The sequence below is a fragment of the Zonotrichia albicollis genome, chromosome 4, assembly GCF_047830755.1.
Source record: "Zonotrichia albicollis isolate bZonAlb1 chromosome 4, bZonAlb1.hap1, whole genome shotgun sequence".
Taxonomy (NCBI): domain Eukaryota; kingdom Metazoa; phylum Chordata; class Aves; order Passeriformes; family Passerellidae; genus Zonotrichia; species Zonotrichia albicollis.
The window spans coordinates 4,869,566-4,893,122 of NC_133822.1; the positions used below are offsets into that span (position 1 = coordinate 4,869,566).

Genomic DNA, 23,557 nt, shown 5'->3' on the forward strand with positions numbered 1-23,557 from the left:
CAGTTTAATAAAAAAATGAAAGCAGAAATAGTTCTGAAGGCACAACCAGATACAGGTCATGTGCACCACCACAAAGTGAACACTGAAGGGGAAATTCACACATTTGAGGTCAGCAATGTGCTTAAGAGGCTGAGAGTTGTGTGCCTTGACTGTATTAACAGAATAGCAATGAAGTCTCCATAAAAAGAGTTTGCAGGAGGTGTGCCTGGAGCCCAGTGTGTGTCCACTCTGTACAAGAGAGCACATGTGCCAATCCTTTTAATCCAAAGTCACTGAGAAAAAAATTATTCTTGCTATTGGCTCAGGAAATGCAAGCTTTAATAGCCTGCACTTGGCATACGGAGATAAACACAAGGAAAACAAATCTCTTAACAGCACCAGACTGTGTGTTTGAACACTCTGCATTGTATGCACATGAGTGATCCCACAGTGAATCTGGATTGGTTTTCATCTAATTTAGCTCGTTACCTAACGCCTGTTCTTAATTCCTTGGGGGCCTGCAAATGATTTCAGTATGATGAACATGAAGTTTATCCAACAACCATGAACAGAGTTCATCAGAAATGAAAAAATAACTAGGTCATACTGCAGTGACCAATGTGTTTATGTTTGTTTGGTTGGTTTTTTCTGGGTTGGGTTTTTTCCCCCTCTAAATCCAGCAACCTGAGGATTTGCTAGCATTTTGAAAACCCTACAGGATTAATCATTTTCAGGCAAGGGCTTCACTTAATGCTGCAGAGCACTCTGTAAAATGGCACTGGCTGGAGTTGCTTGGATAGGTTATTTACTAGAAGCAAAATTTAATTTATCATTGGGCCCTTGGAAACATAACTCAAACCAGTCTTCAAAAAAGTCCAATTAGAGACACCAAACACTGACAGAAGGTAGATTTAGACTGGAAATGAGGAAAAGATTCTTTCCTGAGGGTGGGAGGCCCTGGCACAGGGTGCCCAGAGAAGCTGTGGCTGCCCCTGGATCCCTGGAAGTGCCCAAAGCCAGGCTGGATGGGGCTTGGACCCTGCCTATGACAGGGGGTGGCACTGGATGATTTTATGGTCCCATACAACCCAAACCATTTTAAAATGCTATGAAATGACGGTTTCTGAGTGAGCCCTTCCAGCTGCTCACCCACAACTTCTCTTGCTGGTCTCTCCCCACACAAACTGAGGGGCACTGGCCTGTGACACCTGGTATCAGGAAGCCAGACAGAAGTGGGTTTTCAAAACATCAAGTGTCTGGGGAGCTGCCACACTCCTTCACAGCTCATCAGGTGTCTTGATCAGCAAATGCAGGGAGTTTTAACCCCTGTGCAGGCGTTTGTTTGGAAGGCTCTCCTTGAGCACACCTCTACACCCACCCTGGGTGGTGCAGACATATGGGGCAGAAAGCATCTTGCTGACCAATTTCCACCCGTGAAATGGTGCTTGTATGAGTTGTCAGAATAGCTGGGAAATGAGCAAGAAAAGAAAAGAAAACCCAAGCCTGCAATACCAGTGTGGCCCTGTCTGGGCGTTCTCCCAGACACCTAATCAACTCCAGCCCTGCACAGGCACCTACAGTGCCAGGACTTTTCTCAAAGCTGGCTTGTCACCAGCAGGACTCTGTAAACTTCTACACTCAGTTCAAAAAAATGAGTGTTTTGTAAGAACAATTATTTCCTTTACAGGGAAGGGGGAAAAAATTAAAACCTCTGGTTTTAAAATTTAAAACCTCTGGGTTTTACTCCTCTTGTATCTCAAGTGAGTCACTGGGTATGGCATCTTACTCTACAGCAAAGGTCCATCATCACAGTAACACTGGCACCTTCTAGCAACAGCATCACTACATATTGCACTCTATTAAATGCAAACAAACAGAATTTTGGCAAAAAAAAAATAACTGTGATTTAAACAAAACCAGTGAAGAAACCTAGACCAGTTTCCAACATTCTCTGGAGATGGAAAATTACATCAACCATCTCAGACAGGTCAAATTTCCTTTGGCTGGAGCGTGACCAGTCACAGATTTTGGTGGTTTAATTTCAGCCCTCTGCATCAGGACTGGTTTGGGTGCCTTGGAGCACAGGGGGGATTAGGCAAGCTCAGCCTTTGCTGTTATCCATCAGTGAGGTTTTATTTTGATGCTGCTGACCTTTGGATTTCCAGAGCTGAGTGAGTTGGAGTCACACCAGTGAACATGATCAGGCAGCACCATCACAAGCCTTTGCCCCACCTCACAAGCACCTGATGATGTTCATAAAGTTCTCCATGTCATGTATTTTCATGTGCACAGGGCTCTTTTTTGAGTATATCTGGTGTGCCTGATGCCACTGGGCAGTTCAGCACTTTTGTTCCCATCACAGTTCTTTGGTGTTCACACATTTCCCCATCTCCATCCCCCTCAAAACAGTCTCAAGTTTTGAGATGGATGAAGCTTTCTTAGGAAAACTCCTAACTTCCTTCCTAACCTTCACTGTCAAGGTACAGCTAAAATATGATCACAACTCTTTTCTCCTATTCAAGACCTCAATGATCAGCATTCTCATGACGAAAAACTCATTTTCCTTCCTCTATCTGAGATATAATCCCACACTCTCACCTAACAAGGGATACTAAATCCCAGGGTGGCCTCAAAGCAGGGCAGTAAACTTAGTTTTTTTAACTTGGAATACTGATGTGTCAGAGAGAGGAGAGCAAAAGAGTTATCTGGGATTCTTTCACTAGATGATCAAGGATCTAAAGGGCATCTTTTGTTATGGTCAATATTTTTTTAAATAGAGAAAGAGCAAAGTGTCTTAAAAATAGCAAAAGCAGTAAGCAATGAAGCCAATTAATCTTTACAGCATATTTCTCTAAAATATGGGGGGTTATAGATCATCTGGAGTCTTAAGAAGACACTTTGTTTTATTTTACAATGCTGCTGAGGAGTTCTTGGCACATATGAAGAACTGTTTAGGCTTCTTAGATATTCTGACCCCAGTACTAAAACTGAAGCTGACAATGTATTTATTTTAATTTAACTTCAAGTCAGCCCTTATTACATAGAACTACCTTACAGTCACCACTTTTCATCCCAGGTGCAATGGCTGGATGGCAGTAACTGATGTCCCCATTGTATTTGGCTCCAGGTTTCAACTTGTTTTCCAAGAAAATACTTCAGGAATGAGACAAACTTTGCAGCTGATGTCAAACAACAGGCACTGCCACCTCACTTGCCTCTTCCAGTGAAAGAAACCACAATAAACCAGTGGTCCCAGTACAAAACTTGTGGTGGCACTGGGAATAATGAACAGCAAAGCTGTAAAAATAAGTTTGGTAATAATAAACTGCATAAGAGTTACTTGCTACTCACCTAAAACTCTGGGACTCAAGGGCACACAAACAGGATGATGCTTCATTGCATCAGTGGAGGTAATGACAAGCCTTAGGTAGAAATGGCTGAGGAGCATCAGGAACTTCAATTGTGCTGCAATTTTTCACCTCCATCCTGCCCAGGGCTCTCTGTGCTGCTGGCACCTCCCTCATCTCAGCAACAGCTACCAGGAATCAGGTACAGCAACACCCTGAATATTTTCTTTTCACCCTTTCCAGAATTTGGAACTGGTTCCCACGGTCAGAATGAGCTTGAGTTTATGGCCATAATAAGCTTGAATATTTTCTGCAAAGTAACCAATGCTGGGCCACTGCCATTGTCCTGCTCCTTGGGAAATTGTTTATATCTCCAAAACAAGATGCCCACATCTCCATGACACTGCTGTTCGCTCCTGTGTTGACGGCAACCCACAGCGAAGTTGCTTCCAACCAAAAGAACTCCCCATGCTTGAAAAATATCAGCTCTCCCATCAAAACCCACAATGCAAAACCTGCCCCTTCTTCCTGGCTTGCAGTTTTGCCTCATGGTAACCACTCCAGGACAATTTTAGGTGCACTGTTTGTTAATTCTGGGTCTGGCAAGCCATGACCCATAGTTTCCTTTGAAATCCCCCCAAAAGAGAGCAGGGCCATACCTCCTTGAGGACCAGCACACACTTGCCAGGCCCCACAGACTGAGGTAGCTCTGCAATCCTGCCTTTGTTTAAGTATGGACCTGAGAAGCAGCGGTGGTTGATGTAGAGCTGGGGGCAGCAGTACCTCCCATTGATGGTGCCTGCAAGGAGAAAGCAGCAGTGAGGTGCCTGCAGCACTCTTATACCAAAAATCAAGGGCATTTCTGTATTATCATTGCTTTAATTGAAGGGATGGGACTACAGTTGGTTTAAAAACAATTTATTGTTTAAATAAATATCAATCTTAGAGGCTGTGATATTTAAGAGAATAAGTAGTCAGCTGTAGCTCAAAATGGTCTCAAGTTTTTCATTACAAGATAATATATAACTTTCTAATCTAATGGATAATTGCCACAAACTTTATTTTGTTTTTCTAACTTATCACCTTTACTTACTTCTACTGTAATGTGTAAACACATTCATCTAATGGGTTACAATCACATGTACACACACATGCTTTTATTATAACTTCTAAACTCTTAGCTTATTGTATACAATTACACCCTGACATTATAAACCTTTCATGAATACAGTTTCTCATTTAAGGCATATTCTTACTTATAACTACAGAACACAAGTTTATGATTTTTCTGTTTAATGTCTGTGTACTTTATTTTTACATCAATTCAAGCTTCTTCCAAGGCTGCAAATTAAACCATCCTGTGCCTGTGGATGTTTCTATTTTTCTATTTTCCACACTTCTTCCTCCTGCATGTGGGAAGAAGGGGAGGAGTAAAAAGGAGGAACAAAATTCTGCCCTGGAATAGAGGGTTGGGAAGCCTCTGCTATTCAAATCCATCCAGCATGGGAAAATGAAGTGTTTTTGATAGTGACTGATTTGGCTGCTGAAAGGAGGACTGGGAAAGGAGTTAATCCACGACATGAGCCAGGGCTCTCCCAGAACTCACACTGCAGGGGGACACGAGCACCTCACTGCAACCTGCCAGGAGGGGATGCATGAGCTGAGCCTCAGAGACAGGGGGTCAGCTCAGGGAGAACATTCTCTCAGTGAAGAAAGAGCTTTAGAAACCCCTCTTCAGCTCCTGTCCAACCCCACAAGTCCTGCAGTGCCACTCCCTGACCCAACATGGGTCTACAGAGCAGTTTTCCTTGGCTGGGCTAATTACTCTGGGCTCCTTTATAGACCACGGAGAGAAATGGGAATTTCTAGATGTGGTTCACAGGCCTTCCAAGTGGTTATCCACTTTTTTTGGTTGTCATACCCAAAAGGACCCTGACTCTCCCCATTTGACTGTAATGGGGTGTTGGCTGCAATGCCAACATGAGTCCACAGCCTGCTGAAATAAAGTGAGTTAAATCCTGTCCCTGCTGCTGGGTTCACACCATTAACTGGATGAATATTGCACTCAGAGCCTCCTGCCACTGCTAAAGGGGAGAGGAATTTCCCTTTAGCTGAAGCAGCAGCCACACCACACAGTCCTGACATAACAGAGGGGACCCATCAGGTCCTGCTGTACCCAATTTCATCAGTGTCAATTAACAACCTGCACCCATCTCCACCAGAGAGAGTCATCAGCCTTGTCTTGATATCAACATCTGAAATGGGCAAGCTCCAGGGGAAATCTGATAGCCCCAGCAGGACATGTGGAGAACCAGACCCTCACCTGCTGTGCATCAGGAGGGTTCACTCCACCCTACACCCCCTGAGGATGTGGTTCCATCTCCCCACCCCTACTGGAACTCACTGCCTTTCTGGGGTCCTCCCCTTCCACACAGGACATGGGTCTTTGCAATAAGGATCCTTACCTGTTGTGTCTAGCTGAGGAACTGGGCAGAGGTCATGAGGTATTTTCTCAACAGGCACTGTGGATGGTAACCTGTTAAAAGAGGAATTGGATGTATTTAATTGAGTATTTGTTGTATTTAATAGCATCAGAAAGGGCCAGAAGCAGTCCCCAGGCTGAACCAAAAGCTACACCAGCAGCAGCCTGGGATGGGGAACAGAGACATCTCCAACACAATTCCACTTCCCCATGGCTGATCACAGATCAGGGCATCGCACATGAAGGAGCCAGATCCCCTCCTTCTCTGAAAATATACTCTGTGATGTGTCAGCTTTAGACCTCCAGGCTCCAAATATCTCCCTTAAACCCCTTAAATTCAAGTTTCTACAAACTGCAAGAGCTAGACAGGGAAATGCCCTCTTGGTATATGTCCATCTTCCCTAAGCATCCCTTGCTGGCCATCAGACAGGGGCTGTACAGCCCCAGCCAATAAAAAATTGCTGTTACAGAGACTTTCTAATATGCTAACAAATATTTCAGCCTTAAAAGAATCCTCTTGCTGGCTGTGCTGCAGTATCTGAGCAGTAGTTACTGAGCTACACAGCTGCTGTGTATTATCCCCCCTGGAAGACCTGATGCATTCTTGTGAAAACACCACCTTAAATAACAAAAAAAACCCCAAAACAACTTACTGTTTTTCTGGCTGCACAACTGCAATTCTCCTCTTCCTTCGCACTGCAAAAATGAAGCAAGAAAGAAAAAAATAATTTTGTCCCCTTCTGTCCTGTAAAGTACACCCAGAATGCATAAAAAGCTGTGTAAATGCACTGACTATAAAATGACTTTGAACACAATGAAATGGTACTTAATTACTATCACCATCTTTTCTTGGTATTTTTTAAGTAAGTCACTACATCATTAAAACCTACTTTAAGGATGTAATAATACATTTAATCTTTCCTCTGGAATGCTAATATTGTGTTTTATGGGATCAGCATAAAAGAAAAAAAATTAAAATAAAAACACAAATATTTTTCCATACAGAAACACATATGGATAAGATTACATTTTACAAGCATGATTACCTCCAGCATAATTTATCCCCAGCAATAACTTGTGATAAGGCTGCATAATGTTGCCATAGCAGTATTCTCCTAAATTAGGCTCTGGCTGCCTGATTTTTAACTTAAGCATATTTAACTCTTTGAAAGGGACAATACATTTTAAAATTTGCCTTTCAGATGTTAATTAATATAAACAATGAGGCCAATTTTTCACCTAGTGGCTTGAGATTGGATATGTTGGAACAGGAGAACAACACCAAGCCACTGAGTTCTCATGAACTGCCCTCAAATGCAAATAGAAAGGAAAGAAATTTGTCTTAATATGCAGTGGAGGCAGGACAAAACACTGTGAGCTTAATTGTGCTGTGGGGGAATTTAAACTGCACAGGAAAATCTCTGAGTTTGCAAGGGCAGTGAAATAAGGGACAGATACCCTGGGAAAGGGCAGAAATTCCATCACAGAATGGCAGCAATTATTTCTCTATTTAAATGAAGCAGATCCTGTTTTGGAAAGGGGCATCTGGATGGCCTCTGTATATCCATTCTACCTGACATTTTATGGTTTTGGTTTTTTTCAATTTGAGGTCTTTGTCCCCAGTGCACTCAGCTGCCTGAGTGAACCTGGCTCAGCACAACAAAACCTGGCTTCCCTCTGACAACCCCACTGACCAACAACCCCACTGCAAACCCACAACCCCCTCTGCAATCCCAAACCATGGAACAGCCTTCCCCAGCAGAGACAACCCCATTTTTGGAGGGGCTGATCACAGAGAAAAATACAAACTGTATAATTCCAGTCTGGTCACTAATTAGATTTATTATGATTTATTGCAGTACATTTGATTGTGTACTGTAAATAGCCTGGTTATTGGTCTGCTGGGTAGGTTGATAGTGTCAAAAATGGGATTAGAGACCTTAGGAAAAATCCCTGATATCATCTGCACTGCTCAGGTCTCCATGTACTTACAAACAGCTTTGTGTGGTGGGGTGAGGTTATAAGCATTTGCTTCACACCAGCCAACAGGGAAAATGTCCATGGACTCCACATCAACAATGTACTCTGGAGAGGGCATCTGTGAACCTACAAACACAAATTTATAATGGGATTTAGGCATGGGAAAACCAAGCTCAGAGCCATCCAAGCATCCATCACAAGCCTGGGATGTGATGGAACGTGTAAAAATAAATCTGCTTCCCTGCACCCAAATCAGGCATCATTTCATCTTCAGCTCTGCACAGACAGCAAGGATGGGGCTGCTGCTTTTACAGTGCAATGTGGTTCAGAGGAAAACCCCATTAAGAGCACTTTGAGGGTGTGCAGTGAAGCAGCCAAAAGTCAGGGAGGTTAAACACATGTAACTTCCCTCAACAAGACAGCCTGGCTGACCCCTGGATATTTTGTGATGTTGCATATCTGAGTTAGAAGGATGTGTTGAATGCTTGCTCTTAATGGCAGGAGAGTGCATCCAGGCTTTCCCAGGCTGGTAGCTAATGTGAGAGAGAGGCTTTGATGTTCAAGTGCTTCCCTGAAGCTTTTTTTGTGCAGCTCTGCCCTTGAGTCCCATTTTTTAAGGGTGAGAGGTGGCCACTCCTCTGTTCAGAAGTGCCATGAATTCTCCTAGGGTTCCTCACATGAAACAAGAGCTGGTCACCCAACAGGAGAGAAGCAGTATGAAAATCCCAAGTGGGACAGATGCTCCAAGGTCTATGGCACGATGCTGACTCCAAAACTTCACCTGAAGTCTCTAGTTATAGCAATTATCTTCCAATTTGGTTATTACACCTACTTAAGAAGACAACCTCCTTTCTTCTTGATGTGGGTCCCACTCACAGAACAAATGAATTATTTAGGTTGGAAAAGACCTCCAAGATCAGCAAGCCCAACCATTAACCTGTCACTGCCAGGCCCACCACTAACCCATGTAACTCAGCACCACGTCTATGTGACTTTTGAACACTTCCAGAGACATTATTCCACCACTCCCCTGGGAAACATGTTAAAATGCTTGACCACTCCGTCAATGAAGGAAATTTTTCCTACTTTTTTCCCTAATTTACCCGATTTTCACTCAAAATGCAATGAAGATACTCCTGCTGGCTTTGAGTTCTTTATAAAACAATTCTTGTGTCCTGAGTCAAGGCACCATTTAACCACTCCAATTCAAGTTCAAGTTGCTGGTACACCTGGGCCAGCAACTTCACCTCCTCCCTCTGCCAATTCCACCCCAGGAGAGACGCTCCAGCACCAGCATGGGGAGATCTCCTAATAAAAGAGACCAAAGGATCAGCAGTTTCCCCTGCATCACCCTTGCCTTGGCATCTGCTAAAACATCTTTGCCTCCTGCTAAAGGCAGCAAGCACTTGACTGTGCACAGCCAGAGGACTACAGGGAGTTTCTCACTAATGTGTGTTCATCAAGGGCTTGTGGTGTAATTGAAACAGTAATTGAACTCTGAGATGGGAACAGCACTGAGGCTGAGGTGCAGCATTTGGCTCAGTAATGAGCCTGCTGCTCTCAGAGTGTGTGGCTGCAGAAAAAAGCCTCCTCCTCAAAGGAGGCAGGGAAATAGGTGCAGAGGAAATAATGAAAAAAATGCAATTATGATGTCTGTGTAGATCCAAAGATGTCCTCATGGTGTTTCCTGAGCCCTGCATTGTGTTCATGCAGTATCCACTGAAAATACACACCAGAATAGGGGAAAGAGAATGGGATGAAGGTATAGGGCAAGGACACAACTTGCTGAATACAAGATTCCAGCAGCTGAAATTCCCTGAAAAACCATTTCCCTCCATGAGATAATACCACATGGTCACTGCTCAGTTTGAACCTGATGAAAGCTCCATTTCCACCTGACACAAATCCAGGCAAGGACCCCATGTGACAACAATGAGTCAGTGGCAAGACATGCAGACAGCGAGTAAGCCATGGATCAAGCCCTAAACAGAACAAGAAATCAACACAGACCCCACTGAAATGTCACCAGGTCTGGGAAAACCAATTACTTCATTATTGTAATGGTGTTATTCTGACAAAACAGACTCCATTATTTTAGAGGTCCTTTCCAACCTAATTATTCTACAATTCAAAATTATTATAAAGTAACCAGATGAAATGTACTTTCCTGCTTACAAGCAACAACAAATGAGACATGAAGGATCTTTTCCAACCAAAATGGTTCTATGAACATTCTGCTTCTCAATTTTACAGCTGCAGCCACCCTGAGGAGCAAGAAAGCAGCACAATGCCTGTTCTCCAGCAACACTTTGTTCCTCTTGTAAGACACATTCACAGCTCCTCTGTCCTCCCTGGCACTGCTTCTGCCCTCTGGCAATTGATAACCCTGAATTCCACTTCCAACATCTTACTGCTTCCTTTGGCCTCACTCACAGGAGTGGAAAACAGCTTTTCTGAGAGTCATTAGTTTCATCTGTTGCGTTTTATGCCGTTCTCTTCTCAGAGCAAGAAATGTCCATGGGAATTGGGAGGTTAAAGGGAAAACAAGGAAACTGGAAACAAGGTGAGGAAAATGTCTACCATGAATTTTACAGGATGGGTAGAACAGAGCAGCAACTCCAGAAAACTGTAAAAGGGGAAATTACAGGAAACCTCCCTGGAGAAGTGATTAACCAAAAGGGTTTTCCTCAAATTCCTGGGCTGTGCAGGGAGCGTGCATTATTACTTGTATAAATTCACAGCAGAAAGCTTCAAGCTCTAAAATCTAAAATGAACCAGTAAAAATTAACAATGCAGATGATGAGTAATAAAGTAGCAGAGAGCACAGAGCATCCCATCAGTCCTGAGCTTCTCCTCCACCACGGGGGAACGCACTGCTGCTCATTAAATGCTCGCCTTCGAGTTTAGGGTTTTGCTACTGTACAAAGTGTGATTTATCACACAGTGTTCCCCCATGTCTAACTCAGCCCTGCTTAACTCCTGTGCTCCTGGTTTATGCCTGCAGCCTGGGCTGTCCAACTGGGAAACTGGGAGGGCAACAATGAAAGCTGCAGAGGCGCCTGTGATAAATGGTGGGACCTGAGGTCTTCAGTGAGGGGTTCCTGTGGAAGCTGGGGAGCCTTGCTGCTTCCAGAATATAAAGAATCAGTCAGAAACAACACTATATTAATGGAGTAAAAAAAACCCATGCCTCACTTCAAGCCACATTTATTTTACAACTCTGCAAGCAGTTGGCTGTTTTTTTTCTTTAATGCCTGCTTTTTGCATAACACTGTGCATACTGTAGTGATGTATTCCTAGAGCAGCAAAGATTTCTTTCTGTTTTCTGCAGTCTTTTGCATCTTTTCTGTTTACAACAGATCATTCAATTCCTGGTACTGAGATATAAACCAAGCTTAAAGCATCTATATATCAGAACTCAAAATAAAATAGATGCACGCAGGGCTTTTTTATGGTAAGTTGTAAAAAAACATCCTTTAAGAAATTAAAAGAGTTAAGAGGCAGGAAGAAAGAGATGAGGGAAGGAAGCAATGTGGGAGTGTGTTGCCCTCTTCCTGCATCTATCCACATCTTTGGCATATACAAGTGAAGGCACCTGGTCATTTAAGAAAAGAAGTTCCCAAAATGGGTCAAATTCCTTGATCAGATGGGTGTAAATTCAACAACAGCCTTAGTGAGAATGAAATTAATAATCAAACAATTATTGATTGCAGCAATTAAAAAATAATATTTGCCCTGTGTCCAGACCAGGCTCCAAATAAGCTTTTGCTGCCATTGCACACAGCTCTACCAAAGGCAAACACTTGGGATGAACTATAATCTTTTGGGATACTTGGCAATGTTTTTACCAACTTTAAGGGTTTTGATTAGAGATCTCTCCTCCTGTACAAAGTGTCAGGTTGGGAACTGCTATAGAAGTCTCTGCACAAGTGAGACAAACTATTCCTAGGATGAAGGTGTATGATGATGGCAGGGAGGAGGGTGTTATCATGGTCATAAAGACCATGTGGATGGAAGGGTGGATGAACTCGCAGCTCCCCCAGAGAAAGAGCAGGTAAATGTAATTCCTCATAAAACATAAGTGATCAATGTGTATAACACTGAAAAGTTGGAGAGAGCAATTTTGTGCAGAGATGAAGGACAAAATTGAGTGAGTGAGTGAGTGAGTGAGTGAGTGAGTGAGTGAGTGAGTGAGTGAGTGAAGCAGACAAACACCAAGCAGCCTTTAGAGTATGTACCTTCCAGGTGCAGCCACATCAGCCGTCCTTTCACTGAGGTGATGGAAGCCACACAAATCTCTGCAGGGTTCCTGGGGTTCACTGCCTCCAGCTTCATGTTCTTGGTGAAGCCACGGCTGAAGGATGTCTGAAAGAGGCAATAAACAATGCTGAAACACAGCACTGCAGCACTGCACAACTTCATCCAGACTGTCTGCTGGGAACAGACATGGTTTGCTTTCAGCTGGAAGGGCAGCTGAAGAATGCAAAGGCATCCAGAGCCCAATCAGAGCTAAGCTGGTGCAGCCCAGGGTGAGGCAGCTGTGCCCCTGCAGCAGATGGGGGTCTGCAGGGGAGCAGAGACCCATCTGCTGCCCCTGGAGGATCCCTGTCACAGGAGATGGATACCCAGAGGAGTATCCATCCTCTGACCCTGGAGAGAGGAGCCCATGCAGGAGCAGGTTTGCACTAACTGGAAAACTCAATGATGAAATGCATGTCATCATGTTCTATTCCTGACTCCTAGGGGACTGGGAGGAGGTTGCTCCACATCGGCTCCAAGGATGACTGAATCTTTGCCAATTATGAATTTTCTGTTAATGTGATACTACCCAGAGGGTTCCCAGAACTCCTGTGCTTAAGCATCTCTCACCTTGCTAGGAGAAACCTTATAAAGCAAAAAAACCATCTTGCTTGAGATCAGAGAAACCTCTTCAAGCATGCAGTCACCCAAGCTGACTGAAGCTGAAGATACCTGAATAACCTTTTCAAGAATGCTTTTCTTCATGGAGTTTTCATGGATGGACCTCTGAGCAACCAATCTAGTGGGTGGCAGCAGTGCCCATGGGATGGGACGATTGGAACTAGACAGTCTTTAACGACCCTTCCAACCCAAACCATCCTGTGATTCTATTTTAAGCTCAATGAACAAAGCTTTCAGGTACACTGACTGGGGTGTAAATGGATCCAGCTGTGCTCATTGCCACTGCTCCTTCCAGTGTCCCCTCCTGTCACTTATTCTCAGTCCCTTCCCAGTATCTCCCCACCACTGTCCCTGCAAACACACTAATGCAACACCTGTGTCCATACCAGGGCTTCCTCTCCTTGGATTTCCCTCCCTTCTGTTGCACCTGCTCTGCATCTCTCTGCACACAGTAGCACAGAAAGGGTTCCCTCTCTGGGATGAGAGTTTTTACTAATAATAATTGGGATGGGTAATAATTGCCACTAACTCAAAATGACACCAAACCCTCATCCTGGAAGCCAGACTCAAATTCAACCCTTCTCCTATTGATACAACACCAAGGACCATGGGCACTTCACCTTGAACAACCATTGAGAGCTCTTTGAGAAACTAAACACTCATGGCTTTGGTCTCTTTTCCATCCTAGAACATGCTGCTACTCTCAAGCACACCTTGGACTGCCTCAAGCCTTGCTCAGCACACAGATCAGCTTCACCCTGCAAAAGCTGCTAATGGCCAGGGCTGCAGGAATGCAGGCTGAGTTTGTTTAAATGCCTTTTATGTTGCCTAACAAGGAAATGCCATTTATCATCACCCTGGCTCCTTTCATTGCAGTTCAGTGCTGGAGGCTCATTTATACAAAATCAATGGCAAAACAGTTAGGTGGAGTTTATTTTACTAAGCATTTGGGCACGTCAATCCATTCCATAACTGCCTCTCCTTGTTAAAAATCCCTCCTGGGGAAACAGCTCCAGCACCTCCACTGCCAGCACCACGTCTGGCTGCATGAGGTGGGAGATGCAAAAAAATCTTCCATCAAAGAGCCCCTCACAGCCACAATTCAAGGGGATCAGCCAGCCAGGAGGCTGCACAAGTGACAGCAGAGCAGCTACCTCTGAAAAGAATTGTGTTATTGAGTGTGGAAGAATAAGAGACACGTTCATTTGGTGAATGTTTCCTTAAAAAAAAAAAAAAGGACCAAAAAATGCCCAGACCTGACTTAATCTTAGAGGATACTATGCAGAAACTTTTCTCTGCTGAGAGAAGAGATTCACTACTTGGCAAAATTAAAAGAGATATAAAGAAAGGGGAGGGATGCTTGCAGAAGAGAAATGTAAAAATAGCCCCACTGTATTTGTGTGATGCAGCTTCCCTCAGGACTGCTGGAAATCTTTGCTTTAAGTCCTTTCAGGAAAAGGGCCTTTATGGGGCTAAGAAATCCTTACCCTGGTTTGACTCCCAAGTCAGACTGTTCATGGTACTGTGAGTTCATCAATAAAAAATTGACTAATTCACCATCAAAGCTTCCAAACCAGGCTTCCCCTAGGCCACCACAGATGAGGAAGGCCATGGAAAACCACAGCTGGTGCCTGTCTCCATTCTGCTATCCATAAACACCACATCCCTCAGTCCTGTGACTTCTGAGCCCAGTGAAAATCTGTACAATTCCTACAGAAACCTGTCTGTTCATCATTCACCACATCACTTCATTTTGCAAAGCTTTCTGTGCTCATTTTAGGTGCACCACTAACATTTAGGTACCACCATCAGGAGTATTTTCAGTTATTGATGGGATCTCAACCTCCATCAGCTGATGGGCACATGAAGGAGAGCACCAGGTTGCTGGGAAAGGCAGAAGGCTGCATCTGCCTTTCCCCAAGCAATGAATCAGACTGATGTCAGATCAAGCCACACAGGACTGTCATTGTCATAAAACAGCCTGCAAAAGATTATTTCAAAAGCTGTGAATCTTAATGGCATCCATCACTCTCACATCACTGTTGCTGCATCAGGGAAGGACATGAACTGTCCCAAGGACCAGAACATCCATGAGGGTTAATCATCATCTCCTACATTTTTAACATTTAGCATTTTAATACATGTGGTTTGGTTTCTCTGTATCCCTGGGATACAGAGAGAACACCTAAAATGTAAAAAGGGACAAATGATACTATGCAATTTCTTTACCTGAATTATTTTTAGTAGCACTTGAATTAATAGCAATAACCAGATGAGATCCTTATAGTGCTGTACAAAACCAGAGAGGGGATGAAGAGCAGGATAATTACAGATAAAGACAAGACTAAAATAAGTTTTTTCACTTTTAGGGATGGAAACCTGGAATATTCCCCCAGTTTCCTTCCTAAGGCATCCTCATGGTGCTCTGGGAGGCACCCCTCAAAGCCTTGCAGCAGCTTTTCTGTGCAAGCTGTTTTGTTTCACATGGCTGGACAGGAGCAAAAGGAAGAACTTACATTTCTAAAGCACAGGTGAGGTGCTGCCTCAGCTCCACACTGCTTCTGGTAGTCTGCCCAGTCAAAGTCCTGGCCAGAGTAACCTGCAGGAGGGCAAAACAAAAAGAGCCATCAGCCACCACTCCACACCACAGAGAGAGGACAAAACAGACCACAAGCAGATGAATATTTGTGTTTCAGCATCTCATCCTGCCTCAGTGACCCCTGCAGTGTCAGCAGGACCCCTGGTCACACAACATGAGAGCCAATGGCTCCTCCAGCTCCACTCACACATCTGCATTTCACTGCCAACTCTCCACCAAAAAGTAGTAAGACATAATTATTTCCCCTTTTTTCCCTTTATGTGAGCATCTCCCAACTTTTAACAAACCCATAACTAATGAAATGCCACTGTGCCAGATTTCCACATGGGAAAATAGACTTCTTTGTCCTGCTTTTAGCTGTATAAAAGGTGGACAAGGTGATGGAGCTGGACATGGGATATCTGCTGCTTCCTCAGGAGTGGAGAGGGAGGGGATCAGCACAATCAGCAGCTGATCCATCCTCCCTCTCAAAGCAGGAGATAAATTCCCCTCTCTTCATTCATGTACCCTTCCTGACTGGCTCCCCAGCAGCTCAGGGTGTGTGAGCTGAATCCCATCACAGTAAAAATGTTACAGAAATTGGGAGCAAAGCAGGAAAATGAATGCAGATCTCCCTCAAACAGCCTCAGCAAGCAGATCATCCCTTCAGCCTCTGCTTCCAGGTAAAGTCAAGAGATTCCTTTATATAAGCATCTCTCAAGGAGTTCCATCACAGAAAGACAAATCAGATCTCTGCTCATCCACTATTCCTATTTGGCAATTTAGCAATAAATTCTTGGGACAGAAATGTCAGGGGTTTTTTTTAATTTGCTTTTGTGGGCTTTTTTTGGCTTGCCTCTTAAGTCTCTATTTTTGCAGTGCTTGAAACCAGTGAGTGCTAATCCTGTCCAGGGGCTTGAGGATACTCTAATGACATTACTGCAGAACTACTCCTACTGGAAAGTTTCAGGAGTCACCCAAAGGCCAAATTCTCCCCTCAATCTCCCTAGAAATCTCAGCTTGGCCTCATTTCACAGAACACCCCTAAATGCCTTTTGCATTGACAGTCAAAAAGGGACACTCAAGACCAAATGTGAATGAATCATTTATGACAATGAAAATTGTGGCTTTTTTTTAATAGGCAAGGACTGGAATACTGAGTATAATCCCCTACCAGTCTGCCAGATCCCAAAAAAAGGAGGCAAAATTTTTGCAAACAACATGCCAAGCATCCTGCTAAGATCCAAGTATCTTGGATAAGATGATTTCTCTTCCTAGTAATTGCATTCATGATAAGCAAATTACTGAGATAAAGCCTTGAGCTATGATGCCTGTCTCTGTGGGGCATTAAAGTGCATAATAATTAAAAAACTAAACATGCACAGGGAAGGAAAAAAGGGTAGTTATTTATAAAAAATGTTCTTTTTTCATACACAAAATATCCTTGCACTGTTTTTCAACAATTTCTGCAACAGTATTTTCTTCACACTTTGTGGTGTGAGGGTTTCTAGGATGAGGTGAGAGATGAGAATCTGGTTTCTTGTTTTCAGAAAGCTGATTTATTATTTTACTATATTATATTAAAAAATGCTATACTAAAACTACACTAAAGAAAGAAAAAAGATACAACAGAAGGTTTAACAAGAATAAATAATAAAACCCTGTAATTCCTCAGAACCTTGACACAGCTAGACCATGATTGGTCATTAAATTAAAACAATTCACATAGAACCAATCAAACATTCACCTGTTGGTAAACAATGTCCAAGCCACATTCCAAAGCAACAAATACAAAAGCAAAAATCAGACAATTATTGGTTGTATTCCTCTCTGAGGCTTCTCAGCTTCGCAGGAAAAAAATCCTGGGAAACTAAACATTTTCAAAATATATCATAGTGACAGCACTTGATCTCTTTTTTTATCTCCAATTCAAACCCCTCGTGGATGGGTTTTGCATCTTGATTTTAAGCTACGCAGATGTTAACAGAGTGGATGGAAAAGACCCACTAGAGGTGTTTTAGTGAGGTACAAAAACCAGACTGTGCTGTCACCACACAACTGCCCCGCTGTGCCCTGCACCACTGGAACCACTGGAAGCCTTTTCCTTCAGGCTTCAGCAGGAATGGAAGCCAGGAGGGCAGCGGGGAAGGTAAAAATAATTCCCCACAGCAGCACAAGGAGGGTTCTAAGGGAGGAACACCCAGGAATTGATTTCTCATGAACCATCTCCTTTCCAGGGTGTTTGGAAGCCTTTTTTTTTGGGTTCGCAAGATTCCAAGGGGAACGGAATGTTGCGATTTCAATGGGGACCAATAGAGGAATCTTTGATGCATGTCTCTGCCCTTGATGGCATGCCATGCCTTTTGATGGCTTTGACTTTGGGAAAGATTTTTTCTTTTTTTTTTTAAGTATCCATGCCATGTCCCTCATATCTTCCCCTTCATCTTGTGTCTTCCTCTGATTTTTTTCCCCTGCTTTTGCAACATCTGTGAGCTTCGTTTTGGCCTGGTTTGGTCCTTCGCACTGCACTTGATATAATCCCAGTCCATTTTCTTAGAGTCACTAAATTTCCCAAATTTCTTTATTTTCCCTCTCCAATTACAATTTCCTTTGATGGTATCTCCATTCCAGAGTGTTCCTAAGTCCATCTTTTCAGTTTTGGACTTAAGTGGGGATCAATTTTGGCAAGCTTTGCTGCATGTGCCTGCCCTTGATGGCATATGTCCTGCCTTTTGATGGCTTTGACTTTGGAGAAGATTTTTTTCTTGTTTTTTTTTTTAATTTTTTTTGTTTGTTTGTTTTGTTTTGTTTTTTGTTTTGTTTTTGTTTGTTTGTTTTTTGTTTTAACTATCCATGCCACGTCCCTCATATCTTCCCCTCCAAGTTGTGTCTTCCTCCTTGACTTTTTCTCCTGCTTTTGCAACATCTCTGAGCTTAGTTTTGGCATGTTTTGGGCCTTTGCACTGCAGCTCATTTCCTCACAGACAATTTTTTGAAAACACTAAATCTCCCAGTTTTCTGGGGTTTTTTTGGGTTTTTTTCATTTGGACTTCAAATGAGCCCTGACTTGTCTGTGGCCTTTGCATGGTGAGGCTGTACCTTGATGGCTGTTGCCAGTTCCAGGCCTTCATGGCCACAGAGCAGGAATGGAACCCGGGAGGGCAGCTGGGGAGGTAAAAATAACTCCCTGCAGCAGCACAGGGAGGGTTCCAAGAGGGGAACACCCAGGAATTCACTTTAGACGAGCCATGATTTGTCTGTGGCCTTTGCACGGTGAGGCCGCACCTTGAGGGCTGTGGCCGGTTCTGGGCCTTCATGGCCACAGAGCTCTGGAGGGGCTGGAGCTGCCCAGGGAAGGGATGGAGCTGGGAAGGGTCTGGAGAACCTGAGGGAGCTGGGAAGGGGCTCAGCCTGGAGAAAAGGAGACTCAGGGATGACCTGGTGGCTCTGCACAAGTCCCTGACGGGAGGGGACTATTGTATTGCAGAATTTGCCCCAATGAAGGAAGGAACTGAATCTGACTCCATGCTCTCAGAAGGCTAATTATTATTTTATGATACTATATTATATTAAAGAATACTAAAGAATACTAAACTAAACTAAACTAAACTATACTAAAGAATACAGAAAGGATACTTACACAAGGCTAAAAAGGTAATAATGAAAACTCATGACTCTCTCCAGAGTCCTGACACAGCTTGTCCCTGATTAGCCAAAGAATCAAACAACTCACAGCAGAACCCAATGAAACAATCACCTGTGGATAAATAATCTCCAAACACATTCCACATGTGAGCACAACACAGGAGAAGCAAATCAGATAAAAATTTGTTTTACTTTTTCTCTGAAGCTTCTCAACTTCCCAGGAGAAAATCCTGGGCGAAGGGATTTTTCAGAGAATGTGAATGCCACAGGGGACAGCCAGGGGGATCGGGCTGTGCTCCAAGGGAACAGGGACAGGAGGAGAGGGAATGACACTAAGCTGTGCTAGGGGAGGGTCAGGGTGGATATTAGGAAGAATTTCTTCCTAATATTGTCTTCCTAATATCTTCTTCCAACTTAAAGGGTTGTCAAGAATTGGAATGGGCTTCCCAGGGAAGGGGCAGAGTGCCCACCCCTGGAAGTGATAAGAAACAACTGGACACTCAGTGCTGTGGTGTGGATGACAAGGTGGCCATCAAAAGATGGATTCAATGACTCAGCCTGCCTGGAGGTCTTTTCCAACCTCACTGATCCCTGATTCTGTGGTCCTGCTCCCAGCTGCCTCCCTCAGCACACAGGGAGGTACCAGGTACCCAGTGCCTCCATCAGCACGTGGCACTCACACCCTGCAAGGCTCAGCCCAAGGGACAGCACTGAGAGCTGTGTTTGCACAACTCCTCAAAAATGCAACACCTTCACCATGTTTGTCACCTCAGCTCTGGGCATGGAAGAGCCCAGCATGAGAAGCTAATTCAAAGCAAATATAACAACACAAATGTACTGGAGGATTTGGAAGTGGCTTTTCCTTAGTAAGCTTTACAACAAGGAACATTATCAAAATGGTTTTTTTTTCCCCACTTAATAATAGCTCATAAAACAATGATTGTTACTCTAAAGGGAAGTGGTCTATAAATCCTGCTCTAATAAATATAAACAGAGCTTGTTCAATGTTTATACAGCAGCAGTTAATGGGTATTCATTTTTGGCACTGTACAGGAAAATACTGCTCTCTATTTCGAGTAGCAAATATTTGCACCTCCTGTTCATGACCCATTTACTCTTTGTTTGTCTTCAATAAAGCCCTGATAAGCAAAAAGGAAAGAGAATGGATATCAGACAAATAAAGAACTCCAAACTCTAATATCCCAACCTGGCATATTGTTCTGACCAAAAAAAAATCAGTTGATTTTGAGATCAGAAAACCTCCTTGTCAAGCCTATATTAAACAGGGGTTTGGATGCTTTTCACTTTCCATCTGCTTTCTTTTTTAGTGGTTTTGGGGTTTTTGTTGTGTTTAGTTTGTGCTTATTTTCAAATGACTCATTCTAATATCTGATTACATTTTAGTAACTCAAAAAAAGTGTCTGCCCATAGAAAAGGTTTTAAGGTGCTAAAATTCAGTGTGGACATGCAGCCCTTATACACAGTATAAAAAATACAGCAACACATAGAATGCATCTATCTGCCACTGGCTTTTTGCTTTTTTAATAGCTTTCCCCCAGGATTTCTGATCTCAGAGGAGAAAGCCAATTTGATTTTCACCAGGGGAATAAGGACAGACTTTCTGCACCTCCTCAGGTGCCCAGGTGGATCCCAATAACCAAGCACCACACAAGATCACAGAAACACAGAATGGTTTGGGCTGGAAGGGGCCTGGGGGGTGACCCAGTTCCACCCCTTGCCATGGGCAGGGACACCTCCCACCAGATTTGGCCAAGCTGAAAAATATTCACATGACAGATGCTTCAGATACGCCTTCAAATGTTGGCATCTAAAATAGACTTCACACACACTTGACCTATAAACCAGCATCTCAGACAGGCTTTGTGTCAGCATGGACTGGAAATTTTTAAGCCTTATGGTCTCCTTCAGTTAATTATCCTGCCTGGACAAGCTGCATGTAAATTTTGGAGGAAAATCCCCAAAATATTCCATTTACTTTGATTTCTAGCAACTTTTCTGGCCAGTATCAGTGAGTGCTTACACAGGCATTATCATTACACCTGGGTTTCAGCAGGAGAGAGCTGAAGCCCCAGACAGCAGATTTATTTCAGCAGAAGCAGCAGAGCAATCATGGATGCACTGTATGCAGCTGCAGGCACAGGGCTCCAGGACTTTGGTGGGAATTTCAAATTACACTCTGGATATACATAAGAGGATTCTGAATCTGGTAGGGAATAACCCTTCCCTTCCCTGGCTTTGGCAGCATCATGCTTTTTCCAAAATGAAGGCAAAAGTTCATACACAAAACTCAGCTTAATTTTTTTTTTTTGAGGCATTTCTTACTCCCAAGCAACATTGATTTCTGGCAACAGACCAACAACCCAGCCAGCTTCAAAAACCTGAAATTCCAGGGAACCAACACATTCTGCAAGCAAAGAAATATTGCTAGGGCACCACAGGTGGTTGTCTGAAGTTGGGAGTAATTAACTGCAGTGCTGCAAAGTTGAGGAACAGCAGGGCTGGAGGCTGTTTCTCCTGGCTGTGACCTGAACACTGCTTGCAGTGTGCCCTGGGATTTGTTGAGACAGCCAAGGAAATCCCTCCACACTCCTGGGCAGGCAGCTGTTTTTAGCTCAGACATCCAGATTTAGGAGCTCTGCTTGGCCTCAGTGTTGTACTGACATGGATGAAACAGGGTTTGCCTCTGCAGTGATTGGAGTTTTAATGCTGCTTTTGCTCTCTACACACACAAAGAACTGCTAGGATTCATCCCACAGGAATTCATGACGATTTCACAAACCTTAATCAGACTTCAAAGCACAGGGACATCAATCCACCAGCAAGAAACATTTGCTGAGATGTTCATGTTCAGAACAGCCCCAATCACTCCAGAGAACTACGCTGGCTTGAGATACTTCAGCTGATGCTCTGCAGCAACCACCGGCACAATTTTAAAGGCAATAATAGCAAGCAAACGTGCTTCAGAGTAAACCCAAAAAATCACTGAGAAGGAATACAAACCCTTGGGAGGTGTGAGATTGACTCCATTTTTAAGGCACCACTGTATTGGCAAGATCCCCAAGGAATCTGCATGGCAAAGCATTGAGATTTTGCTGGGTTCAGGTCTCAAGTCATCAATGGTCACTTGTAAATAATGATTGTTAAAAACCTAAGGGGTGAAAAAGAAGAGACCAAAATCAGGGCTTAGATTTGCTGCAAACATTAGGTAACATAGAAAGCTGAAACAGTCAAACCTGGGAATCAAACTACTGAAAATAATTTGCTTTCACTTAAATCTTTGCATCAAAGTGTTTCTACCCAAGAGATCAAAGCCTAAGTTTTAGAGATGGGTGAAATGAAGCAATGGAAAGCGCTGAGGTTCAGGGTCCCACAGCTGAGCAGCAGCTGGAGATGATCCTGAAGACCCCAGAGCTTTCCTCTCTCTTGTATTTGAGTGTGTGGATTAAATATCCAGCCACCACCTCCATGCAGCTGTTTTATTTCCAAAGGTTTCTCAGATGGGCAGGGAAAATACATATGGATGGAGGGGAGATAAAGACAAAAGAGGGATCCTTTTTTTTTTGCATGTAAGTGGTAGATGAATGTGCTCATTCCCATTGGTTTTGAGTGCATGGAATCAGCTGGTGATGTATGTGGGAAAGAAAGAATTAATTAGGAACATTCATGGATTTTAAACCTATTCTTTAATGTGTTCTCCAGCCACTTAAGAATCACTCCTTTTTTTAAAAGTACCTTCCTAATTTCCACTACATTTTTTCCTAAATGCAGTGGAAATCAGGAAGGGTTTCCCAGACAAGTTCTTTCCATCCCTCCTTTCTGAGCACTCACCTTGGTCACTGATGCAGGACAGATATGAAATGGCTCCCTCATATTCACTGCCTCCAGCTTCATCCCCACAGTGAAGAAGTGGTTTCTCAAATCAGCATGGTCCTGTGGGAAGAGGAACATGTGGTGACACCAAGAAGCAGCCAATACATCTGAAAATCTGTTTGAAAGACATCCCATGTGGGTTTTGTCAGCTGGTCCTGTGTTCCTTTCATGTCAACCCAACCACAGAAAGAGAGGGGACAACCTCAGTCCTAGAGGACATATCTACAGCACCAAGCCCATCATACCTAAAGCACAGAGTTTATGCCCATCTCAGGCATCCCACCAGAATTTGGTCCACAAGGAGATTGTGCTCACCAAAGTGAGGACCTGGCTAAGGAACTGCTGCTTGAAAATCTCCTGTGGGCAGAGCCTCTCCACCTCTGCCACCAACATCACCCTCTGGGAGCAACTGAGAGTCCAGAGGTGCCAAGACTCAAACTGAAGCCCTCCAGAGTAATGCACAAGATGGATGCAAACAGCTCAGCATGGCCCTGATTTACCCAGATGGATGTCCAGCACCTGCAGGGCACCAAAACAAGCACTGGGCTGGAAATATGGAAAGGTATTTTTTTCCAGCCAGGAGACTGGAAATGGATTAGAGCCTGGACAGTGAAAGCAGACCTAAAATGTGGGCAACCAGAGAAGATGATGGTAGGAAAACAGGCAGCTGTGTTCAAGCACATCCCCAACACAACACTTCCACCTGGGATAAAACTTGGCTGCACCACAGGCTAC

General features: G+C 43.6%; 1 protein-coding gene across 4 annotated transcripts in view; it reads right to left on the bottom strand.

The window, feature by feature from the left end:
• SFMBT2 (Scm like with four mbt domains 2) overlaps positions 1 to 23,557 on the bottom strand; it is a 116,036-nt gene that overhangs the window by 21,621 nt on the left and 70,858 nt on the right. For all 4 annotated transcript variants that reach the window (XM_005494459.4, XM_074538712.1, XM_074538711.1 and 1 more), the window contains 8 exons: positions 22,781 to 22,882; positions 21,953 to 22,100; positions 15,225 to 15,307; positions 12,027 to 12,153; positions 7,801 to 7,914; positions 6,462 to 6,504; positions 5,792 to 5,862; positions 3,986 to 4,125 (listed from right to left, as the gene is read on the bottom strand). In XM_005494459.4, coding sequence (XP_005494516.2) covers positions 3,986 to 4,125; positions 5,792 to 5,862; positions 6,462 to 6,504; positions 7,801 to 7,914; positions 12,027 to 12,153; positions 15,225 to 15,307; positions 21,953 to 22,100; positions 22,781 to 22,882 — 828 coding nt within the window. The remainder of the gene's footprint in view (positions 1 to 3,985; positions 4,126 to 5,791; positions 5,863 to 6,461; positions 6,505 to 7,800; positions 7,915 to 12,026; positions 12,154 to 15,224; positions 15,308 to 21,952; positions 22,101 to 22,780; positions 22,883 to 23,557) is intronic.